The 21,756-nt window shown below is 42.6% G+C and overlaps 1 protein-coding gene and 1 long non-coding RNA gene across 7 annotated transcripts; one reads left to right on the forward strand and one right to left on the reverse strand.

Annotated features, from left to right (window-relative positions):
• Positions 1-2,622: 2,622 nt before the first annotated feature.
• Positions 2,623-21,571, reverse strand: mia3 (MIA SH3 domain ER export factor 3). 6 transcript variants are annotated; one of them, XM_029734107.1, is made up of 27 exons: positions 21,319-21,571; positions 20,251-20,384; positions 20,063-20,149; positions 17,332-19,942; positions 16,536-16,805; positions 16,311-16,444; positions 12,908-13,039; positions 12,079-12,100; positions 11,861-11,949; positions 11,676-11,753; positions 11,440-11,550; positions 11,071-11,142; positions 10,868-10,972; positions 10,626-10,748; positions 10,420-10,501; positions 10,064-10,116; positions 9,849-9,939; positions 9,622-9,760; positions 9,223-9,421; positions 8,947-9,014; positions 8,775-8,863; positions 6,596-6,709; positions 5,742-5,813; positions 4,800-4,846; positions 4,550-4,609; positions 3,274-3,625; positions 2,623-3,105 (listed from the first exon to the last, which is right to left on the reverse strand). In XM_029734107.1, the coding sequence occupies exons 1-27, from the start codon at positions 21,437-21,439 to the stop codon at positions 2,819-2,821; spliced, it is 5,742 nt and encodes a 1,913-aa protein (XP_029589967.1). In that variant the 5' UTR covers positions 21,440-21,571; the 3' UTR covers positions 2,623-2,818. The 6 variants fall into 6 exon arrangements, with proteins under 6 accessions (XP_029589967.1, XP_029589966.1, XP_029589965.1 ...); XM_029734106.1 differs by having other exon boundaries at positions 4,550-4,606; positions 16,536-16,826; XM_029734105.1 differs by having other exon boundaries at positions 16,536-16,826.
• Positions 16,767-17,125, forward strand: LOC115175001 (uncharacterized). The gene is made up of 2 exons (XR_003871892.1): positions 16,767-16,855; positions 16,945-17,125. It is a non-coding gene; the product is annotated as an uncharacterized LOC115175001 (long non-coding RNA).
• Positions 21,572-21,756: the final 185 nt, after the last annotated feature.

A 21,756-nucleotide genomic window follows, 5' to 3' on the forward strand; every position in this document is an offset into this window, starting at 1 on the left:
GTTCAGGGACACATTATTCAATTTCTGTTCGTCACATATCTGTGGAACTTGTTCAGTTTATGTCTCAGTTGTTGAATCTTATGTTCATACAAATATTTACACATGTTAAGATTGCTAAAAATAAATGCAGTTGACAGTGAGAGGACGTTTAATTTCTGCTGAGTTTATGATGCCACCTTTCCAACAAATCACATTTCTGCCCTGGTAGAGCTGCCCCGGTCAACTGTAGGTGTTGTTATTGTGAAGTGGAAACGTCTAGGAGCAACTAAGGCTCAGCCGCAAAGTGGTAGGCCACACAAGCTCACAGAATGATACCACCAAGTTCTGAAGCGCGTAAAAATGATCTGCCCTCGGTTGCAACACTCACTGCAGAGTTCCAAACTGCTTCTGGAAGCAACGTCAGCACAATAACTGTTAGTCGGGAGCTTCATGAAATGGGTTTCCATTGCCGAGCAGCCGCACCCAAGCCTAAGATCACCATGTGCAATGCCAAGCGGCGGCTGGAGTGGTGTGAAGCTTGCCTACATTGGACTCTGGAGCAGTGGAAATGCGTTCTCTGGAGTGGTGAATGCCGCTTCACCATCTGGCAGTCAGACAGACAAATCTGGGTTTGGCGGATGCCAGGAGAATGCTACCTGCCCGAATGCATAGTCTCAACTGTAAAGTTTGGTGGAGGAGGAATAATGGTTGGGGCTAGTGCCTGTGAAGGGAAATCTTAACGCTATAGCATACAATGACATTCTAGACAATTTTGTGGCAACAGTTTGGGAAGGCCCTTTCCTGTTTCAGCATGACAATGCCCCCATGCACAAAGCGAGGTCCATACAGAAATGGTTTGTCAAGATCGGTGTGGAAGAACTTGACTGGCTGGCACAGAGCCCTGACCTCAGTCCCTTCGAACACCTTTGGGATGAATTGGAACGCCGACTGCGAGCCAGGCCTAATCGCCCAACATCAGTGCCCGACCTCACTAATGCTCGTGGCTGAACGGAAGCAAGTCCCTGCAGCAATTTTCCAACATCTAGTGGAAACCCTTCCCAGAAGAGTGGAGGCTGTTATAGCAGCAAAGGGGGAGACCAACTCCATACTAATGCCAATGATTTAGAAATGAAATGTTTGATGAGCAGGTGTCCCCACATACTTTTGGTCATGTAGTAATGGGATATATGAAATTACTTGGTACACTTTAATAGTCAAAAGTATGGACACACCTACTCATTCCAGGGAATTATATTTTTACATTGTAGAATAATAGTGAAGACATCAAAACTGTGAAATAACATATGGAATTAGGTATATTTTATATTTGAGATTCTTCAAAGTAGCCACCCGTTGCCTTGATGACAGCTTTGCACATTCTTGGCATTCTCTCAACCAGCTTCATGTGGTAGTTACCTGGAATGCCTTTCAATAAACAGGTGCGCCTTGATTTCATTTGTGGCATTTCCTTCTTAATGCGTTTGAGCCAATCAGTTGTGTTGCGACAAGGTAGAGGTGGTATACAGAAGATAGCCCTATTTGGTAAAAGACCAAGTCCATATTATGGGAAAAACAGCTCAAATAAGGAAAGAGAAACGACACTCCATCATTACTTTAAGACATGAAGGTCAGTCAATGCGAAACATTACAAGAACTTTGAAAGTTTCTTCAAGTGCAGTCGCAAAAACCCTCAAGCGCTATGATGAAACTGGCTCTCATGTAGACTGCCACAAGAAAGGAAGACCCAGAGTAACCTCGGCTGCAGAGGATAAGTTCATTAGTTACCAGCCTCAGAAATTGCAGCCCAAATAAATGCTTCACAGAGTTCAAGTAACAGACACATCTCAACAACAACTGTTCAGTGGAGACAACTTTCATGGTTGAATTGCTGCAAAGAAACCACTACTAAAGGACAGCAATAAGAAGAGACTTGTTTAGACCAAGAAATATGTGCAATGGACATTAGACTGGTGGAACTCTGTCCTTTGGTCTGATGAGTCCAAATTTTTGATTTTGGTGATTTTTGGTCTTTGAGACACAGAGTAAGTGAATGGATGATCACTGCATGAGTGGTTTCCACTGTGAAGCATGGAGGTGGTGGTGTGGGGTTGCATTGCTGGTGACACTGTCTGATTTATTTAGAATCCAAGGCACACTTAACCAGCATGCCTACCACAGCATTCTGCAGCTATACGCCATCCCATCTGGTTTGCGCTTAGTGGGACTATCATTTGTTTTTCAACAGGACATTGACCCAAAACACACCAGGCTGTGTAAGGGCTATTTGATCAAGAAGGAAAGGGATGGAGTGCTGCATCAGATGACCTGGCCTCCACAATCACCTGACCTCGACACAATTGGGATGGTTTTGGATGAGTTGGACCACAGAGTGAAGGAAAAGCAGCCAACAAATGCTCAGCATATGTGGGAACTCCTTCAAGACTGTTGGAAAAGCATTCCTCATGAAGTTGGTTGAGAGAATGCCAAGAGTGTGCAAAGCTGTCATCAAGGCAAAGGGTGTCTACTTTGAAGAATCTAAAATATATTTGGATTTTTTTAACACTTTATTGGTTACTACTTGATTACCTAGGTGATATTTCATTGTTTTGATGTATTTACTATTATTCTACAATGTAGAAAATAGTAAAAATAATGAAACCCTTGAATGAGTAGGTGTCCAAACTTTTGACTGGCACTAATATATATATATATAAAAATTCATCCAAATTAAATCTAAAGGAAAAGGGAAAAATAAAGAGAAATCGTGGTTGATTAGACATAGCCGGGTTGTTAATGGTAGCAGGTGGTATCCAAGCCCTCTGACATAGTTGGTGGGTGTCTAAGGCTCTGCCATGGAGGAGCTGACTGAGTCCTGGGGCTGGGGGGTAGCTGCTGCCTGCTGGGAGCTGTAGTCTTGACCCTGGGGACCCACAGAAGAGTCATGCCCATGGGGGGCCTGCTGCATGGGGGGCTGCCCAGGGAAGTCTCTGGGGCCGCCGTGAGGAGGGTATGGGGCCGCTCCTGTGGGCAGGTGCTGGGGTGGGATGGAGTGATCACGTGGTCCGTAGTGCATGTAGGGACGCGGTGGTCCCATGGGTCGGGCCATAGGGGGGCCGCCGCGAACACCTGGGGAGAACGAGATCAAACATGAAAGTGAAAAGCAATAATATAATATCCTAGTACAAAAATAACTGTCACTACTACGTTACTTCCCACAACTGAAATAACAATAGCAAAGAAAGTCAACTTGAGGTTAAAAAATAAAACAAATGGGGCGCCGAATTCACCACCTACCGAATGGGGGAGGCACTGGTCCATAGTGAGGTGGAGGAGGGCCCCGGTGGTGTGGGGGGCCGTAGGCACCAGGAGGTGGAGGCCGCTGTCCGGGTGGCATCATGGGACCAGGTGGGTGTCCATTAGGTGGTGGGGGTCCGGGAGGCATCATGCCTGGGTGTCCGTTAGGTCCGTTGGCTGGTCGGTACATGGGAGGCATGAAGAGTGGGGGAGGAGGGATGTGGTGGGGCCCAGGGCCAGGAGGAGGACGGTAGCAGAGTCCGGAGGGATGGCTGAGGGGGCCGGGGCCTGAGTTGGGGGGGGAGCTGATAGGAGAGACCAGGAGGGAGCCAGGGCCCCGAGGTCCTGAGTTCTGGAGGAACCACCAATAAACACCATTACAAACCTAGAAGTCTTAAAGAGGAGATGTAGGTTGGTGGTGCCTGTAGCCCTGTTGCTGGCACCACCAGTGGGCTCCTTTCAAAACAGTTTTGTTAGAACAAAGCACAATCATGCACATGTCAGAAATAACTTCAATATCCCACAACAGCAAGGTAAGTTAGCAGTTCCCAACAAAAATAAAATAAATCACACGACAAAGTTCCAATCACCGTGATTTCGGGAATCAGGACCATTCCACAAAGCATTAACCTCAAAACACACAGCTTTTAACGATACCACAATTAACATCATGCAGTTGTGCTTTAGTTATGGCTTTGTAGAACAGTGTCACCACATTTCATTCAGTGGGGTTGGTGTTGTAATGTAGGTAACCACGCATGTGAAAATCCAGCCAGCAACATTCAAGTAACTGTTCAGTGTCTCCAGATTTCAATGAAATATGACCTATAATTAATTACAATATGAGTGAAATAGTTTTCCCTTCCAAAAAAACTGCCATTAAGCATGTTAAATATATGCTTTTCTGTGTGGAATGGTGTGGGCGTATACCGGTAATAAAAAATATTATTGTGAGTAGACTGATTGGCTAGCTCATCCTCCTCAGGAGGAAGACGTCATCCTCTATGAGGAAATAGCACACATTTTTGAAATGGTCAGTTTGAGATACAAATTTGAGGTGTTTTTTCTCTCTCCAATTTATCCTTTGGCCACAAACATGAGTCAACATAATTTGGGTATGAGTTAACAGAATGATTTTCACTGGACAGTTACTGTTAAGTCTGACAACCTTGTGAGGCCACTAGCCCACTGCCTGCCACTGATCCATGGCTGAGGTAAGCATTCTCACACATCCACATCCCTGCCACCGTGCCTCAGCCTCCTACATAATACTCACTGCCTCTGGGTTCTCTGTGGAGGCCTGGGCCTCAGCCTGTGACTGTGGTGGAGCGGTCTGCTTTAGAGCAAACACACCCACATGTTGGATGGAGTAACAGGGGGGGGGGGGGGGGAAGAGATGCACATAAGACTAAGGACTCGAGGTGCCTCAATGAAACTTTTCTTATCTAGTTCCATGTCCCTTCCTGACTTTGTAACATAATAAGGAAAGAAGTTGTGGACAGTGTCACAAATTGACTGAAACTTACCGAGCTGTCCAGACTGCTTGGAGAGGATGTCCGTGGTGCAATGGCGTCTAAAGGTGAAGCAAAGAGCAGAATGATTAAAAGAAATACAGCAAGGATAGAGACAGTCACATCTGCCAACCCTGTACCAGACACTCCCGGCAAAGTGGAGATTCAACTTGCGCACAGCGCGCGCCAAATTGAGGTTCTTTCCCCCGCACGCTCGTGCTGTTTGTCTGATCGCAATTATAGAATTGTACCAAATCAAGTCTATAAAAAGGTTGGAATACTTTCTTGACAGCATTCTATTTATACATATGGTAAAAGTCACTAACAAGATCTAATGAGAAAGAACAAAGGGCCTTTATTCTTGGGAGTTTTTTTAAACAAATAAGCTATTTTGTTTCGGTACAAAATCTACAAACGTCTTATCTACGATAATTTCTTTCACGAGCAAAAGCGAGTGAACTGCTGGCACTTTAGAGCCCACTGAATATCCATCTTATGCTCGCTAAGGTTAGCTTGAAACAATTAGTGTTCACCTTTCCACAACACACGGAGTCGAAAAGGGATTTGTCCATGCGTTTAGGTACAGCTGAAAGTCGGCAAACTCAGCATCACAACAGGAGGGGCAGACACGGGGTAGCTACGTCCAATAATGATGTATTAATCTCCATGTCCGTTGACACAAACTCCGCACATGTCTGTGTGTTGCAGCTCGAGTCCCGGGATGTTACATTTACTCAGTGGATTCATTTTTTTAAATTAAAAAAAAAAAAAAAATCTATATTTTTAAATCTGGCCCTAATAATTTCTGCCTACTTTTAACTCGGATCTCGAACCAGCGTACATGGACAGAGAATTGCGTAGTTGGTATGCAAAATGTGTGCATGTTGGCAGGTCTGGATATTGGATCATAGGGAATAATACTGAATCAACCTTCACTGACAAATATATCATCCCTACCAGGTCTAGCAGCCACTGGGTGTTTGTGGTCAGGGGGGTAACGACCGTGAGGGTCAGATGGAGGTCGTGGTCCTGTTGAACACAAAATACACGGTCATACATCATCCTACTTCCAAGGCGAATGTTAACACTGCCATATTCTCTGACCTCTTCTCGGCTCTCCTGGCTGTCATTAGGCACCTGACTCTACACCACTGTGGTTCACGTTACTGCTTTATGCTACCAGCTATTTATAGCAGTGTCTGGTCTATTTGCAGTCTGAGGAAAATGTTTGGCCATATACTGGTAGGATTATTCCACAACTAGAACACTTGTGAATCAGTATTAATATCATTTGGCTGAAGAACAACTGGATTGAACAGAGTTCCACAAGGGATCACAATGGCTAATGCTTCTGTAACCTGACCATCCCAAGGACATTCCCCTCACAGCAGCTGAGCACCACCAAGACACCAACATGGTATAGAAAGAGCAGGAGGAATGCATGAGAGGGACAGTGAAAGAAAGCAAGGCAAAGGGACATTCTGGACCGCCTGTACACGCAAACCCGGTTGAAAAAGATGGGTACGGCGGTAGGTATGGGGAGAAAAGATGGCAGTGAGAGAGGAAAGCATGTCACAAGAAAATCTAAATGTAAACAGGAAGTAATCAGAAGAGGAAAAAGTGATCAGATGTGGGAACCAACTAGGTACAGGATGAGAGCAGTAGGAAGAAAAAAGGGGAAATGATTGAAACAGAACAGGGGATATTAAGGAAGGTGAAAAAGGTAGAAGGGGTTTCATTGGCTGAGGGATGGTACTGCTTGGCCAATCATCAGGGCCGAGGCTGTCCGGGGCAGGGTTCTGGAGACTCACCGTAGGGCTCGTTCCTTCTCCCCACAGGGGCAGAGGGGGGTCGCCCAGGACCCTCCATCATGAGAGGGGGGGACGGGGCACCTCCGCTCACGGGCGAGGGCCCGTACGAGTCACCTGTTTAAACCAAACCAATTAACATCATTTCAAATGATGAACACCCAACCAACAGCATACAGCCAAATATTGTGGTCAGACTCTCCACATTGGTCCAGCTTCAGGGAATAGACGTCAAATCAACAACACAACTCCACATATTTCTGATGGTGGGCTATCCAATAGTCAAAAACAAAGTCCAAGAACTCATCTGAAATGCAATCACAGCTATTATCCAACCAACAATAGAATAGAGCCAAACCAACGGGGCCTCAAAGAACACAGGGGTCTGTTCAGGAAGATGCAACATGACAGAATATTCAGATATAAACATATGATGTAGAGCATGTATCCATCTCAGTCCTCAAGAATAGGGAATCATTTCAATTCTATCTGCAAAATACAATGAGCTCCAAAAGTATTGGGACAGTGACACATTGGGTTGTTTTGGCTCTGTACTCCAGAACTTTGGATTTGAAATGATACAATAGCTGTGTTTGAATACCCAAATGAAAATACTGTATACTACATACTATTAGTTCATCTTAGTATACTGTAAACAAACGGTATCCTTTCAGTTGAGTGTACTAGCGCTTCACCTGTCTACCGGAAGTAGATGCTGTTGCTATGCAACTTCATGCTAGCATAACAAATTACTAGCTAGACATCTTACGACGTCATTAACAATGTGCATTGAGAACACACAACTATACCACTTAGTTATGCTAAGAATGACATGAACAATCAAGTCAATACACGTTGGGTAGTTAGATAACGTATAGTTAATATACTGGCAAGTTTGATGTATTAGTAGCCAACTAAAGTTAGGTAGCTAACATACCGGTACATACAAGCAACTGCTGTAATAGCACTGACAACTGCTGATGTAAAAAGGGCTTTATAAATAAATGTGATTTAATGACATGTTATGTGGTTCGTAAGGCTAGTGTAACTAACAACTTGTCAGCCAACATAACGTGTAACATTAACTTATTTGAAAAGTCATTACATTGCTCAACATTTGAATGAATTTGTGTCCGCTCTCGGACTATGGCTGCATATTTTCCGCCATTTTCTTCAAATTGTATAATGGGCCCTAAAAACACAGAAAGAGTGTCCACTCGCCAAAATACGAAGTATACAAGCAATGTAGTACGACATCTGGGAACCTTTGGATATACTGTAGTTAGTATGCCATACTATGACCAATAAGCATACTACATACTCAATTTATGTCACAAATAGTACAGTTAGTATGAGTATTCGAACACAGCTAATATGACTGAGGTGCAGACTGTCACCTTTACTTTGAGGATATTTTCATCCATAATAGGTTGAACAGTTTAGAAATTACAGCACTTTTTGTACATAATCCTCCCACTTTATGGGACCAAAAGTATTGAGACAAATACACTTGTGTATTAAAGCAGTAAAGTTAAGTATTTGGTCCCATATTCATTGCACGCAATGACTACATCAAGCTTGTGACTACAAATATGTTGGATGCATTTTCTGTTTGTTTTGGTTGCGTTTGAGATTATTTTGTGCCCAATAGAAACGAATGGTAAATAATGTGTCATTTTGGAGTAAATTTCATTGTAAATAAGAATAGAATATGTTTCTAAAAACACTTCTACATGAATGTGGATGCTACTATGATTACGTAAAATCCTGAATGAATAGTGAATAATGAATGAGAAAGTTGGGCATAAATATCATACCACCCCAAAAATGCTAACCTCCCCTGTTATTGTAATGGTGAGAGGTTAGCATGTCTTTGTCTCTCTAACGTTCGCATTCATTATTCATTCAGGTCTACCCGTAACCATGGTAGAATCCACATTAATGAATAAGTGTTTAGAAACATTCTATTAAAATGTAGTCAAGTATCATTTCAAATCCAAAGTGCTGGAGTACAGAGCCAAAACAACAAAATTGCTGCTGAGCCAAAACAACAAAATTGCTGCTGTCCCAACGCTTTTGGAGCTCACTGCACGTTCAACATTTTGCCTTACTGAATGCACCCCAGATGTGCCAGTCGCCAGCACCTAATAACATTGGGAACTCTGTGGGGATTTGTTCTTACCTCGTCGGAGTGGCATGGGAGCCATCCCAGGGGTGGGTTTGAATAGAGGCCTACGGAGCTCATTCAGCTTGCTGGACATCTCCGTCAGTCTAAGGTGAAAAAGAGAAAGAAATCTAGACTGGTATAGCTAACCCCATTGGTATTGCCCAATTGAGTTTGTTGTAGCACTCACTTGATACGGAGGTTAGTTGATTCCTTTTTCTCGTCTAACAGAGCTCGCTCTGCGGCGCGTGCAATCACCTTGAGAGAAGGAAGAGATATTTAAAATCTCATGTTTGGGACTTTAAATTTACCTTACGAAATATTGGTCAAACAGCAGACTTTTATTTATTATTATATATTTTTTTTTAAATGTCCTTGTCGTTCTACATGTGTGCCATCACTGGGGGTTGAGAAACGAGTAGGAGACACATTAACGTTGTTGTTGTAACAAATAAGTTGTACATACCCAGTTCTCATGGGATTTCTGCTCCTGCTCAATGATCTGGGCTTTGTAGGACTTTTCAGTCTGTTTCAGTTCATCCTGGATCTCCTTGATACGCTGCCTGCACACCTTGACCTCCTCCTCGGCCTCCAGGGCCTTGCCGTCCACCTCAGTCAGCCTGTCCTCGTTGTTGCGACGCTCAAACTCCTCCTTGGTTAGCTTCCTGTGAGGTGACGAACACAAATCAAAGCTTTATTTAAAGTGCATTCAATAATCTCAATATACGTCACAGCAAAACAAAATACGTTTTGAAGGCGGTACATTGAGGAAAAAGTCATTTCTTTTTACATGCCGTGGTACCACTGAGAACAAACCCTACAATGGTATTAATGCTTGAACTGAGCAGCGTCTAGTTCTACTTACTGCTGCAAGGCGTTCTCCTTCTGCTGGTACATCTCTGTGATGATCTCGTTCTTCTGCTGCAGGGTCTTGTACTGGTTCTCCAGGTGGTTCTTATCACTTTTCACCAACAAGATGTCATGCTCCAGCTTCTGGTATTGTTCTGTGGTGATAAGTTGATCGTGTTGAGAGAGAGAAAAGGGAGTGATGCATATCTAATTCTAGCTGCTGGGATATAGTGCTTGACATACCTTCCAGCTCTTTCCTGGCTTTCTCTTCGTTCAGCAGCTTGGTCATGAAGCGATCGCGCTCTTCCTCCACGACAGACAGAGTGGTCTGGACCTGTAGAAAGTATTGTATGCCAAGAGTTAGTAAGAGTTGACTCACTTCTTAGTTCTGAATATCAGTATTTTGGCTTTCAGGTACACAAAAATGTGGGTTTGTTCAAGAATGGACTCCGTCTTACCCGAGTGACATCCATCATTTGCTTAATGCGGTTTCGGATGACGGTCTGCTTGTCTGAAACAGACCAAACATGATTCTAAATCCAGTTTACCCAGATACACACTGGGGCTAGCAGATGCCGACATATAGGCCTAATTATGCGTTCAGTCTTAACTGCGCCAGGCAGACCAATTCTGATATTTTTTCCACTAATTGGTCTTTTGACCAATCACATCAGATCTTTTTCAGAGCTGATCTGATTGGTCAAAAGATTGGGCTACCTGTCTAAACAAAGCCTTAGTGGGACAACTCTTACATATTTGGCATATTAATTAGCAAGTTATCAAGTCATTTATGACAAGGTGTCAGGTGAATTACCATTAGCGGCTTCCCCGTTAGCCACGACGCCTCCTTTCAGGTCGTCGCAGGCCTCGAGGTCTCCCAGGAGGTCAGACAAAACCTGCCAGAGAACCACCAATTATACACTACACTTCTCCCCTTGGATCAGTCAACAAAAGACTTCTGGACAACAATTTTAGAACAAATACAAAATCGTAACATTACATTTAAAAAAAAATACTCACCTCAACGTTGTGGTCTTTCTGAGCAAGGGAGTCCTCCAGATCTTTCTGGGACTTCTGGTAGACTTTGATCTGCTCACTCATCTCCCTGTGCTTCTCCTCCCATGAATTGGCAGTGTGGTGCAGCTGGAAGGAGGATATTAGGTCATAAGGACGTTGCTATGCAGGCTCTGCATGGCCAAAGACTGCTGCACCATATGTCACGAGGCTTAAAGTGTGAATCATTGTTCCGTGTTGGTACTCACCGAGATGTTCTCCTCTCTCAGGGTGGCGATATCCTTCTCCAGAACCTGGTGCTGGACGTTCCTTGCATCTTCGCGGAGCTTGGCTTCTTCCATCAGGATGGTAGCCTGCAGAATCAAAAATGTGTGCTCTAAACTGTGCTATATATTTGTGCCATTTACATTTGAGTGTTGCAATGTTGATGTTTACATCTTTGGATATGTACCTTTGAGAGAGCCTCCTGAGTCTTCTTTCTGCTCCGCTTCAACTTCTCAATAGTTTTGTCCATTTCTGACATCTATAGGTAAAGATAATGAGCATAATGACTACTTTTGTTTCTCTGTGCTCCCCAACAAGTTGTTCTATTTAGGCTATTAGCTGGCTCGTAGTAGAAGACTATGTGGTCTGACAAAATCACAATATTACTAGTTCTTCAAACTAGATAAAGGCATAATTTTAAGACTGTTGAATACCATCTATTAGATGTATTGTCAGGTTAAGATACTTCCAAGGAACAACGTTGATCAATTGGTTGTTAAAAAACCCAGAAGAAAACCCCACCCGACATTTCGGCTTATCGCTCAGCATGACTCACCATATCTTGATGTTTCGCTGTCTTTGTCCGCTCTTCGTCAAAGGATCTGGCGAGCAAGTTCTTTTCCTCATCCAGGCACTCATTTTGTCTCTCCATCTCTTGCACAAGATTCTGGATAGATATTGAAAGAAAAGGGTGAGACAATAAACAAAAAAACAATGGAAAACAAAAACAAACAAGTAAACAATAGTCAGCCTGACAATGACGTGTGATGAGAATATTTCCCGGAGGCTCACTTTTAATTCTAGGATCTTTTCCAGAGATGAGGTGGCCGATTTCTCAGACAGCTTTTTCTTTTCTTTGAGTTCTTCACCCTGAGGGGAACCCAGTAGAAATATATGATCAAAACATTGTTACGCCTCTTAATTCACATTGAACCCAAAGTCTGGATCTTGGTCAGTGAAAAGTCTCAGCAACATACCTGTTGTTGCAGTTCAGCAACCTTTAGGAGTATCTCCTCCTTCTCTTGTTCAAATGTTTTCATCCTGTCTGCCATCTCTTTTTCAGTAGCTAATCAAAAATATATGTTAAGAGTACGAAATGAGACGTGTAAGCCATGTGACAACGACACATGCCAGTAGGCAATATGAATGAGGATTCACTATGCACCATAAATTGTCAAAAAGTAGATGAACCTACTTAGATAGGACTTCCTTTTGACCTGTGAGATGGAAAAGGAAATAGGTCAATACATTGAGGCAAAGTGTCTTCAATAGCAGCATGCAATACATCATAGAATAACATAAAACAAAAACGATGAAATGTAGGGTGTCCAATCAAAAATGCTTATTTTGACCAATGGGCCAAACCTCTATCATAATCCATTAAAATGTTATTGGAGTTTTTACCCTTGTAGGATGGTCAAGATTAAGGTGACTAAATCAATGGAGGCAAAAAAAAAAAAAAAAGTGGTCAAAAATCTGGAAAAAAGGCACTGTAGGCTACTGTAGGCTGTGTGAGAATTAAGACTAACTGACAGGCTCATCGTTGAACTCATCATTTTTCTTCTCGAATCCGGAGGACATGAAACAATATAGAGGTAAGATAGATATCGATGTTGAGACGTGACATGTAGTATTTTTTTACTGTACGCTTTTCATATTACTGGAAATTCCTGTTATTTTTCGAAGATTTCTCTGAAAAGCAAGTGTATCTCTGAAATGTCAATGGAGCACTGAGCGTACTCCAAGCTTTTTACATTTCATTCAGCTTGTGCCAAGTTAGTTTCCGTGGGTCGCAAAATTAAGTTGCAGAAGATGTAAAATCCTCAAGTCAATGGGAGAGGCGGCACTGCTCTGTCAACAGAGCTTGGTACTTATTATCAGATGTATTAGTTCACAAAATCCAAGATAATGTTAATGATATGTTAGAGAAAAACCCCACTGAATGATTCAGAACATGAAGAATCACGTGTGTCTTGGACACCATATGAAATTATGAAAGCAGTGACCGTGCAAAAATGACTTACAGATAGAACGCTCCTCCAAAAGAGGAAGAGGAAGCCGATGAACCCGGCGCCTGCAGTGACCAGCACGGGTTCCCAGGACACGCCGTAAAAGTCTGGACCTGGCTTCCATTCCTCTGGCAGGCAGGTGACCATCTGGGGAGAGACACAGGCCCAATCACACAGTGTTCCTTCCTACAGCTCATATTTCAGGTCTAGCAAATAAGTTGGGCAATAGTTGGGCTGAGATGAAGGACAGAGGAAAATCATTTTACTAAACCATCAGGCATTACTGTGTTGTTCAAACTGAGCACCCTCTCAGTCAATGCCAACAGACACTTCTTCAGATCAAATCAAGGTGGGTTCTGAAATAGACCTAGCCTATAACCCAGCTGTTGATCAAAATCAATAAAGAAGGTAAACCTGCCTTAAGCTTATCTAATCAAAAGGGGATTGACTTGGGTCGCTGCCACTGTCCAACCAGAGACCTTTGCACTATGAACGTGGCATACAGGCACAACACAGACCATACATCTCAGTCGCTCAGTGAAAATCTCAGATTAGATCAAACAAGCTAAATTAAAACACCACATTGTGGAGTGGATCTAACAAACTAAGGGCCTATGTGGATTTACAGTGCATTATGTGCCCTTTCACCCTGATAAAGGCGGGCAACAAACAACTACTTAACATAAGGTCTAGCATATAATTAATTATAAACTGGGTGGTTCGAGCCCTGAATGCTGATTGGCTGAACGCCTTGGTATATCAGACCATATACCATGGATATGACAACACGTTTATTTTTACTGCTCTAATTATGTTGGTAACAAGTTTGTAATAGCAACAAGGTACCTCTCGGTTTTTTGTGTTATTCTGCCAAAATACCACGGCTAAGGGCTGTATCCAGGCACTCCACTTTGCATTGTACATAAGAACAGCCCTTAGCCATGGTATGGCCATATACCACACCCCCTCGGGCCTTATTGCTTAATTATAAAAGGGAAGAGGTCAAAGCAACAAAGCAAAATTCAACAGCTCTGAGAAACCCCTCGATCTGAGCCCTACATTTACAGGAATAATGGTTACTGCTAAAGTCTGGTAAGTGGCCAATTTTTTTTATGAGGAAGAGGACAATCAACTTTCACTTTGATAACATTGAAACAAACGAGCAATCAAGGGATCCCTTCTAGGCTGAAACTATTGGAGAAATGTAATATGTATTGGACGACAACTAAACCATTCCACAAGACTTTGAAGCTGCCAACAAAATTGAGTTGCAATTTAGTTATAGCAAGCCATCCATTTGGTAGACTTGGCTAGCTGAAGTAGTTATAGCCTCCATAAATGCGCAGTGTCAACACTAACATTAGCCAACTACTTACATATTGAAGTTCCGTTAGAAATAAGGCGTAGAAGACGGATAGTTGACCAGATTCTGTCATCATGGGAAAAGGGGTTGTTTCTTCCGAATCCATTGCTACTGAAAGTAGTACTGTTTAAATGCTGAGCTACCTAGCTAGGCTAATATGCAATGCAACTGGCTTGCGGAAATCCGAAATTCCTCGTTTCACAAACCTATCAACGTAGAATACTTGAGGCTCCTTCATCGTGGTTGTCTTTGACGACACCGAAGAGGACAAGCTGTGGCCATCTAGCTTGGTGAACTAATCGGCTTATTAGCTGACGTTAGCTTTCTGACTGATTCGCCAGCAACCTGTCTACTAGCGACGCGTAGCTAGCTATGCATTTAGCTTCCTTTTAGAGATTTGAACGCGATTACGTTCCACGACAAATGCACGTAGAAAGAAGGCTTGTACTACGAGCGGCGGTGTAATGTATGCCCTTCTAAATACCAATAAACCGGCTGTAGTGGTCACTGAACTTCAGCCTACACTTCCCTAGAACACGTCAACAAAAAAGAGGAAGGATCAATAAACCTGGGATGTATTCATTCGGTCGATTCTGTTGCAAAATCCCAGTTTCATAACCTACTGTACTGTCTTTGGCAAAACGTTTCTTAAAGGAAACCGAAATAAATGAGGCGGGACCAAACTGAATTTGTCCAATAGAAACTCGTTTTTGTTGCAAAATTGTTTGAACTAAAGATTACAGCAGGAAGCAAAGTTTGTTTCTTAGTTCAGATAGAAAAAGGCTCTGTAGAACAAACATGACTCAGACATGTTGATTAAGGAATAATTTCTGCTCGATTCATGGATTTCTATCTGCAACGTTCGAGAACGTTTTGCAACTGAACGTGGCCCTGCAGAACCTTTGACCTAATGACATCACAGCGAGCTTCAAACATTCAAGTGGGAAAAATATTGCTCTGTGCAAAACCAATGTAAAAAATAATAATAATAATAATAATAATAAAGCTAAAAAAAGAAAACATTTGAAAACCATGCATTGTCGCAGCAATAATTAGGTGATAAAATTAATATGCAGACCAGGGTTTCCGTTAGGCTAAAAGCTGGCTTACCGGCTATGAAATAAATAGAAAAGTTGAGAAATAAAATTGGCGCCCGGCCAATTGTCTGGGAAAGGAAAGAACAATCAAGTTGTGAAATAACGCTTTTTAGCTATTCATTGATGAAAACACCAGTCGATGGAAATAAATTTGACTGGTCATGCTTATCGGTCTATAGGTTAATTTGCATAATGTGTAGGCTACAGAATATTCGTTATGCATCTCATCACACACAAACAGAGTCCTTGAGCGGAAAATCTGTCAGACAGCGCGAGAGCACCAGCATCTCAAACAGCAACGGAAGACAGGCTTCATCAGTGCATCACATACCACTTTGCAAAGAGCTGGAGGTTGTAGGCTATGCATTTTGAAAACATATTTAAATTGTTTGAAACCTGAACATTTTAAGACATGAGGTACGTCTTACCTTGCTTCAAAAGTAGCCTATTAGATCTCTCTAAATTTCTAACATATTTTAATCTCTGTTGCATGAAACCGCTCGCATGTGCGGTGCCCTTTTGACAATGGTGTTTTCCCTCTAACTGCATTATGGAACGAACATTTGCCCTTATGTTTAGAAATAGTTTATCAACATTTTTAGCAAAACGTTCTTATCTATAGCGTCGCTCATTGCTTTTGAACATTTTATTTTTACGCCTAGGCCTACTGGTTGAATGAATTTTGGATCCATCTTCCCAAAACTGTCCGAGAGTCCATTTGGAATAGACTATTTATCTCTCGAATGGCTGACCAATAGTAGAAATGTTTATCTATCAGGATAGTATTGTTTTAGGCTAGTGATTTTGCTGTTTGTTACTCGTAAATTAATGTTTTCCTAATGGAAACCCTGATGCATACCACACGAGGCCTAAGCATTAAATTCTGACAGTCTGAAAAGTTAGTCAATTAATAGGAAGACAAACTCCTTCATAGACAGAAGTACATGAAGTAACTTACCATAACAGCATATATTCCAAGGTACTCATAAACCAGGGTGACTAGACTACCAGAGCAAATTAACACCGATACGAATGATGAACCACTCTGCTCCTCTTCCTGGAAATCAGAAACAGGGGGCGACTCCAAAGAGCCTGGAAATAAAGGACAAGCAAATTAGGTTAATGTCTGCAGTTTACCTCTCACAGCAATCTCAAAAGTAGAAGAAGTTGAAAGAGCACATACCTGAGGAAGGGTGCTCCATGTCAACAAGTCCCATGTCCAAGGTATTTTCCAAAATAGCTTGAGGGCCCCTTTGGATTTCTTCTGGCTGATTGTCTTGGTTTCTGTTAAAATGCCCCACATCCTCCTCAAGACCCATATCCAGATCTGGCCTGTTGTGGCCTTCATGGTCAGTCTTCTCCTCAGATGCCTTAGTCTCTTCACCCGTCTCCGTCACAGTGAGGTTGTCCTCGTTTATGTCCCCCACAGAGTGCGGGAACGTCTGTTCTTCCTCTGCATCAGACACGCCCCCATCTTCTCAAATATTTATAGCGGCTCAAACAGTAAGTACATTTTCATGCATTGCAATCTAACTGGCATGTGTGTGGTTTTGTACTATGTCAACAGACTATTTACTTTGTGGTATTCATAGGCCTTAAAGATGGAATCCGCAATAGGGGGAAACAGCGCCACTGGCCACCCCCACGACCGTTGTTATTGTTGCCGAGCTGAGGACTATCGTACAGCATGGTAAAGAAATTGCAGTACATATTTTGCTCTATCGCGTGTACAATGATGTCGGAGAGAAAAATAAAGTGTTTGTTTGCATTAACTTTGTTGTTGTAATATCGCAAATGGACATGGCCGTTTCACCATTAAGGATTCCAGCTTTAAATACAGCTTCTCATGCAAACCCAATCACCAGGCATTATTATCATCATGTCATTTGCAACGTATGACATTTTCCAAATAAATTCATTTTAAAAGGTTTTAATTCTCCCATAATCTGACATTAACTGAAGTAAATAAGCAATCTTACCGGTGTCAGGGTGTAGTTGACTGTCCTCTGCCAAGGGAGAACTGTCGCTGGTCGTTGAGTACTTCTGATGCAGGGTGAACGCCAACTCTTGGAAGTTGTCCAAGATGGTGGCTTCCTCATCAAACTCAGTCTCCTGCTGTACGTCAGCATTCTCCCGTGCATTCAGCATCCTCTCAATCTCATCCAGGATTGGAGTCTCAGAGGCCTCCAAAATGGCCTCCAGCACCTTTTCAATGTCCTCACTGGTGTTTGTCTGTGACATCAGGGCAGCATTCAGCTCCTGCTCCAGGTCAGAGAACAAGAACTCCACCCTGAAGAGGTTCTGAAGACCCAGAATCTTCTGGAAGCGCGCCATATCCTCTTCCTTGAAGTGGGAGCGCAGTAGCGTCAGCCTCAACACATCATCACTGTATTCTGGCTCTTGGCCTGAAAGGAGATCTGGAACTTTGTCTTCAAGTGAGGGTGTATGTGTTTGATCCAAGCCTGCGCTTTCTGAATCTTCTATGTCATGCTCCTCAGGTTCTATGTCAATAGCCTCCTCAATTTGGACAACATCCAACTCATCACTAGATACAACCTCAGTTTCTGTAGCATTATTGGATTGCTCTGACCCAAATTCCGATCTACTTTCTTTGTCCTCATCAGTGTGCTCGGTTTTGGATGAAAAAGACAATGCTGCATTTTCATCCTCTAGCAATTCTTCTTCAATCTCCAAGTTCTCTGGGTCTATCAAATCCTCCTTGTCTACAGGGAGTTCTTCATGCCTCTCTTTAACCATTGTGTTTTTAGTTGGATCTGGGACGTTAGGTCCTCTTAATCGTCTGAAAAGCTCTGTACCACCCGGTTTCAATTTATTCTCTACTTGTGAGAAATCTCTTGACTCTTTTTGTATAGGGAGTTCAATAGCTTGTTTCTGCTCTGATACGTTAGTTTTACTATCAAAGTCTGAGAGCAGTTCAGTCTGTGAGACGTGTTTAGGGACTGGACTTTCATTTACTGTAAGATTCTCTGCTAAAGCCTCCTCAGTATGTTCAAAAGGAATCACCTCATCATCAAGCGGTATTGAAGGTTCAATGTCACCTTCTTCAGGTTCATCCTCCAACTGCAAAGTCTGGGAATCCACATCAGGCATTTTGACAGCCTCAAGGAAATCAGAGTCTATAGGTTCCTCAAAGATGACCTCGTGTGGCTGTTCTGTTACCTCTGGCTCCTGCTTTGGGTCGTTGGCTAGCAGCTGTATATTCTCCTTGGGTTCTTTTTGTATGGGGAGTTCTTCAACAGCTTGCATCTGTTCTGAGTCACTAGTATTACTATCAAAGTCTGAGAGCATTTCTGTCTGTGAGATGTGTTTAGGGACTGGGCTTTCATTTACTGTAAGATTATCTGCTAAAGCCTCCTCAGTATGTTCAAAAGGAATCACCTCATCAGCAGGCGGTGTTGAAGGTTCAATGTCACCTTCAGGTTCATCCTCAAACAGCAAAGTCTGGGAATCCACATCAGGCATTTTGACAGCCTCCTCAAGGAAATTAGAAACTACAGGTTCCTCATGTGGCTGTTCTGTTACCTCTGGCTCCTGCTTTGGGTCATTGGCTAGCAGCTGTATATTCTCCTTGGGTTCTTCAATTTTGGGAGGCTCCTCTGGTGCAATCTCACCTTCGTCATCCTCGTCGTCATCCTCTTCCTCCTCTGAACCTGTAACATGAGCTGTTCTTTCCCCACCACTGACAATGTTAACTGTATCACCTAATGACCACAGGTTCTTGTCCTTGGAGTCCTGTTTTTCAGCTGTCTCTGGTGGACTCTCTTCCTCATCTGTCTGCTCAGATTCCAGAATGTCCTCGTGTTCTAAATTAGAATGTTCTTCAGAAAAAGCCAGCAATGGAGTTTCCCTAAGATGATGATCACTTTTCTCATCCTGCTGATATTCAAACTCTTCACTTCCCTCGTCCTCCTCGTCATATGGAGTCACCTTCCTAGTTTCCTCGTCATCGGAGGTGACCGCATCAAAAGTTGTTCCAAGTATAGTTTTCAACTCAGGGACAGGTCTGCCTTCTGAAAAACCATCTGGTGCATTCTCTAACTCAGGATCATCTTTGGATAGAGGTTCTGAAAGGCTTTCTTTAGTCTCACCTTGCTCTGGTTCAACAACACTGTCAAGCACAGAGTCCTCAGTCCTCAGCTGATATTTCTGAAGGTCATCTTTGATCCCCTCAGCTGTGGGCTCAACTACTGTGTTGGGCTCAACTACTGTGTTAGATTGAAACTCTTGATGCAAAAGGAGTTGAATTACAGTTTCAGGCTGAGGTAGAGAGGACTCTAAAGGATCAAAATGGCCTGGATCTTTATCCTCTGGAAACTCCTCTAAAAGCTTATCAATGTCCTCAGGAACATCACTATCAATCTCATCGTTTTCTAACAGAGTCACTTCAGGTGGAGGCTCTTCCACTTCCACTGTGGTGCTCTCTGCACTTTTGTTTCGGTCTAAAGTCTCTGTGGTTCCTTGTACAGACTTGTCTTGGTCCGTTAACAATAAGGAGGAGACTAACAGTGACTCAATGTCATAACTGTCAAACTTATCGTGTCCGGTGTCGAAACAAACAAAGTCGGTTTCCTGAAAAGAAAAAATAACCTTGTTTGAGTCATACTACCCATTTCAGAAAGTGGTTCAGGCATTTCAGATCATTTCTTAATGATGCATTGGCAATAAAAGAAATACAATTTATTTTCTTACCTGAGCAGGAATCTCCAATTCTTTTTCGGTGTATATGTGATTGATTGCGAGTTGGTCCTTATGGAAGTAACCAAAGCGGTTACCAACCTAATTGTAAGAAATGGAAACAAAACAAAGAACGAAACAATGTCAACATTGCAGTCTAGAATGTTTTGTTATCACATGATTAAATATTAACTCATACTTACAGACCCCGCCCATATATCTGTCCTTCTGCCTGAGAGTTTATAGTAGACATATACCGTCTCTCCTTTTTTAAAAGACAGGAACCGACAGTCTGGTCCAGTGAAATCACTTGATGCTTTCCCCCGGCACAGGAGCACTGTGGAGAGGTAGGATTCACCGATCAGTTGTTGTGGGAATGTCACCCACACCAAACATCTCATCCAATGACCCAGCCATGGACTGTCTTTGGGCGTCCACATTTACTGCCCCATGCACAACCAGGGTGTAAATACACATCCCTAGGGTAAACCTTGCTTAATCTTCTTATCTGTTTACACTTTACAGTGAGTATCAAGGGTTCAATGAAACAGCTATTGTTTTTGATAAGGCAGATGCAAAAAGTCAAGAACTTGCAAGCAGAGAGGGGGTTAATGACACTATGTCAACAATATATAGCTAGCTAAGCCTATACACCATCTTGCAATTGAGCTAGTCACAGTGAACGTGGCTATTTGCTTCCTAAAAGCCAACACATAATAAATGGTCCCTAAAGATTATCTTAAAGTAAAAATGGATTTATAAGTAAATTTGATTGCTTTAGGGAGCTAGTTGATTACAATAACTTAGCCTACCACACACACAACATAGATGTGTTAGCTAACCAAGGACACTGCCCATGAAGCACTGGGGCCTTCGATGGCTTTGATTTCAATAAAATATGTAGGCCGAAAGCTTGTTTACATGGTACAAGCTACTACAAAAACATAGTTGAGTTAACGTTAACTAGCTCCAGAATTAGGCAACTAGCCAACCCTGGCTTCGGCTGCGTTACAACCAAGCAAGCCAGGTTACTAGCTATATTTAGTAATATTACGTTACTCGTCTCGTGCTGATAAGAATACTAACGCCAGTTCTTTTATCTAGGTTAGCCGAGTTCATCCCTTTGAAATGGCAACAGGTCAAAGATAACGCCGGTTTATTAGCTAGCTAGCTGCTACGTTACACTGGAATGAGGTGGGGAGAGTGCATTTAACGATCGATGGAAGCATCATTCCTGAAAGTTCGCGTGAGCCTAAACGCCAAGTACTTACGACTGCATTCCTCGTCGGCACATCGTTTGAAGTCGGAGAATCTCTTTTCGGTGGCGGCATTGGATATGAAATGATTAATAAATACAAGTAAAATGTATACATGAGATACATTTACAGCCATGTTGTCAGTTAGGCTATCTGGTTCGGCTCGAGCATGAGCAGATGAAGCCGACACGTCAGCAAATCCAAGGCTGGTGCAATTTGCAGGATGTTGATCGTGGAGTCAAATATCAAAATATGGGCGGACAAGGACAAAAATTAAAGAGCAAGGCCATAGAACCAGAATATAATCTTCCTTTGAATCGCATACATTCTGATTCGGGTTTATTACGTCATTGTTGGATACACCTCAAACATTCCACACGTTTACTGGAAAGTGGTCGCAATTTCCTTTTCCCCATTCAATTTGCCAATCTGACTACAGCAGATGTATTATGA

The sequence above is a fragment of the Salmo trutta genome, chromosome 35 (assembly GCF_901001165.1).
Source record: "Salmo trutta chromosome 35, fSalTru1.1, whole genome shotgun sequence".
Taxonomy (NCBI): Eukaryota; Metazoa; Chordata; class Actinopteri; order Salmoniformes; family Salmonidae; genus Salmo; species Salmo trutta.

What these genes read in the sequence shown, in the direction of transcription:
- mia3 (XM_029734105.1), bottom strand. Translation starts at nt 21,439, where the DNA reads ATGGCTGTAAATGTATCTCATGTATACATTTTACTTGTATTTATTAAT. An exon ending in CAGATATATGGGCGGGGTCT is followed by an intron (nt 20,150 to 20,250) that starts GTAAGTATGAGT and finishes TCTTACAATTAG; the next exon opens with GTTGGTAACCGCTTTGGTTA. An exon ending in TCCCATGCCACTCCGACGAG is followed by an intron (nt 6,710 to 8,774) that starts GTAAGAACAAAT and finishes TGGTTTAAACAG; the next exon opens with GTGACTCGTACGGGCCCTCG.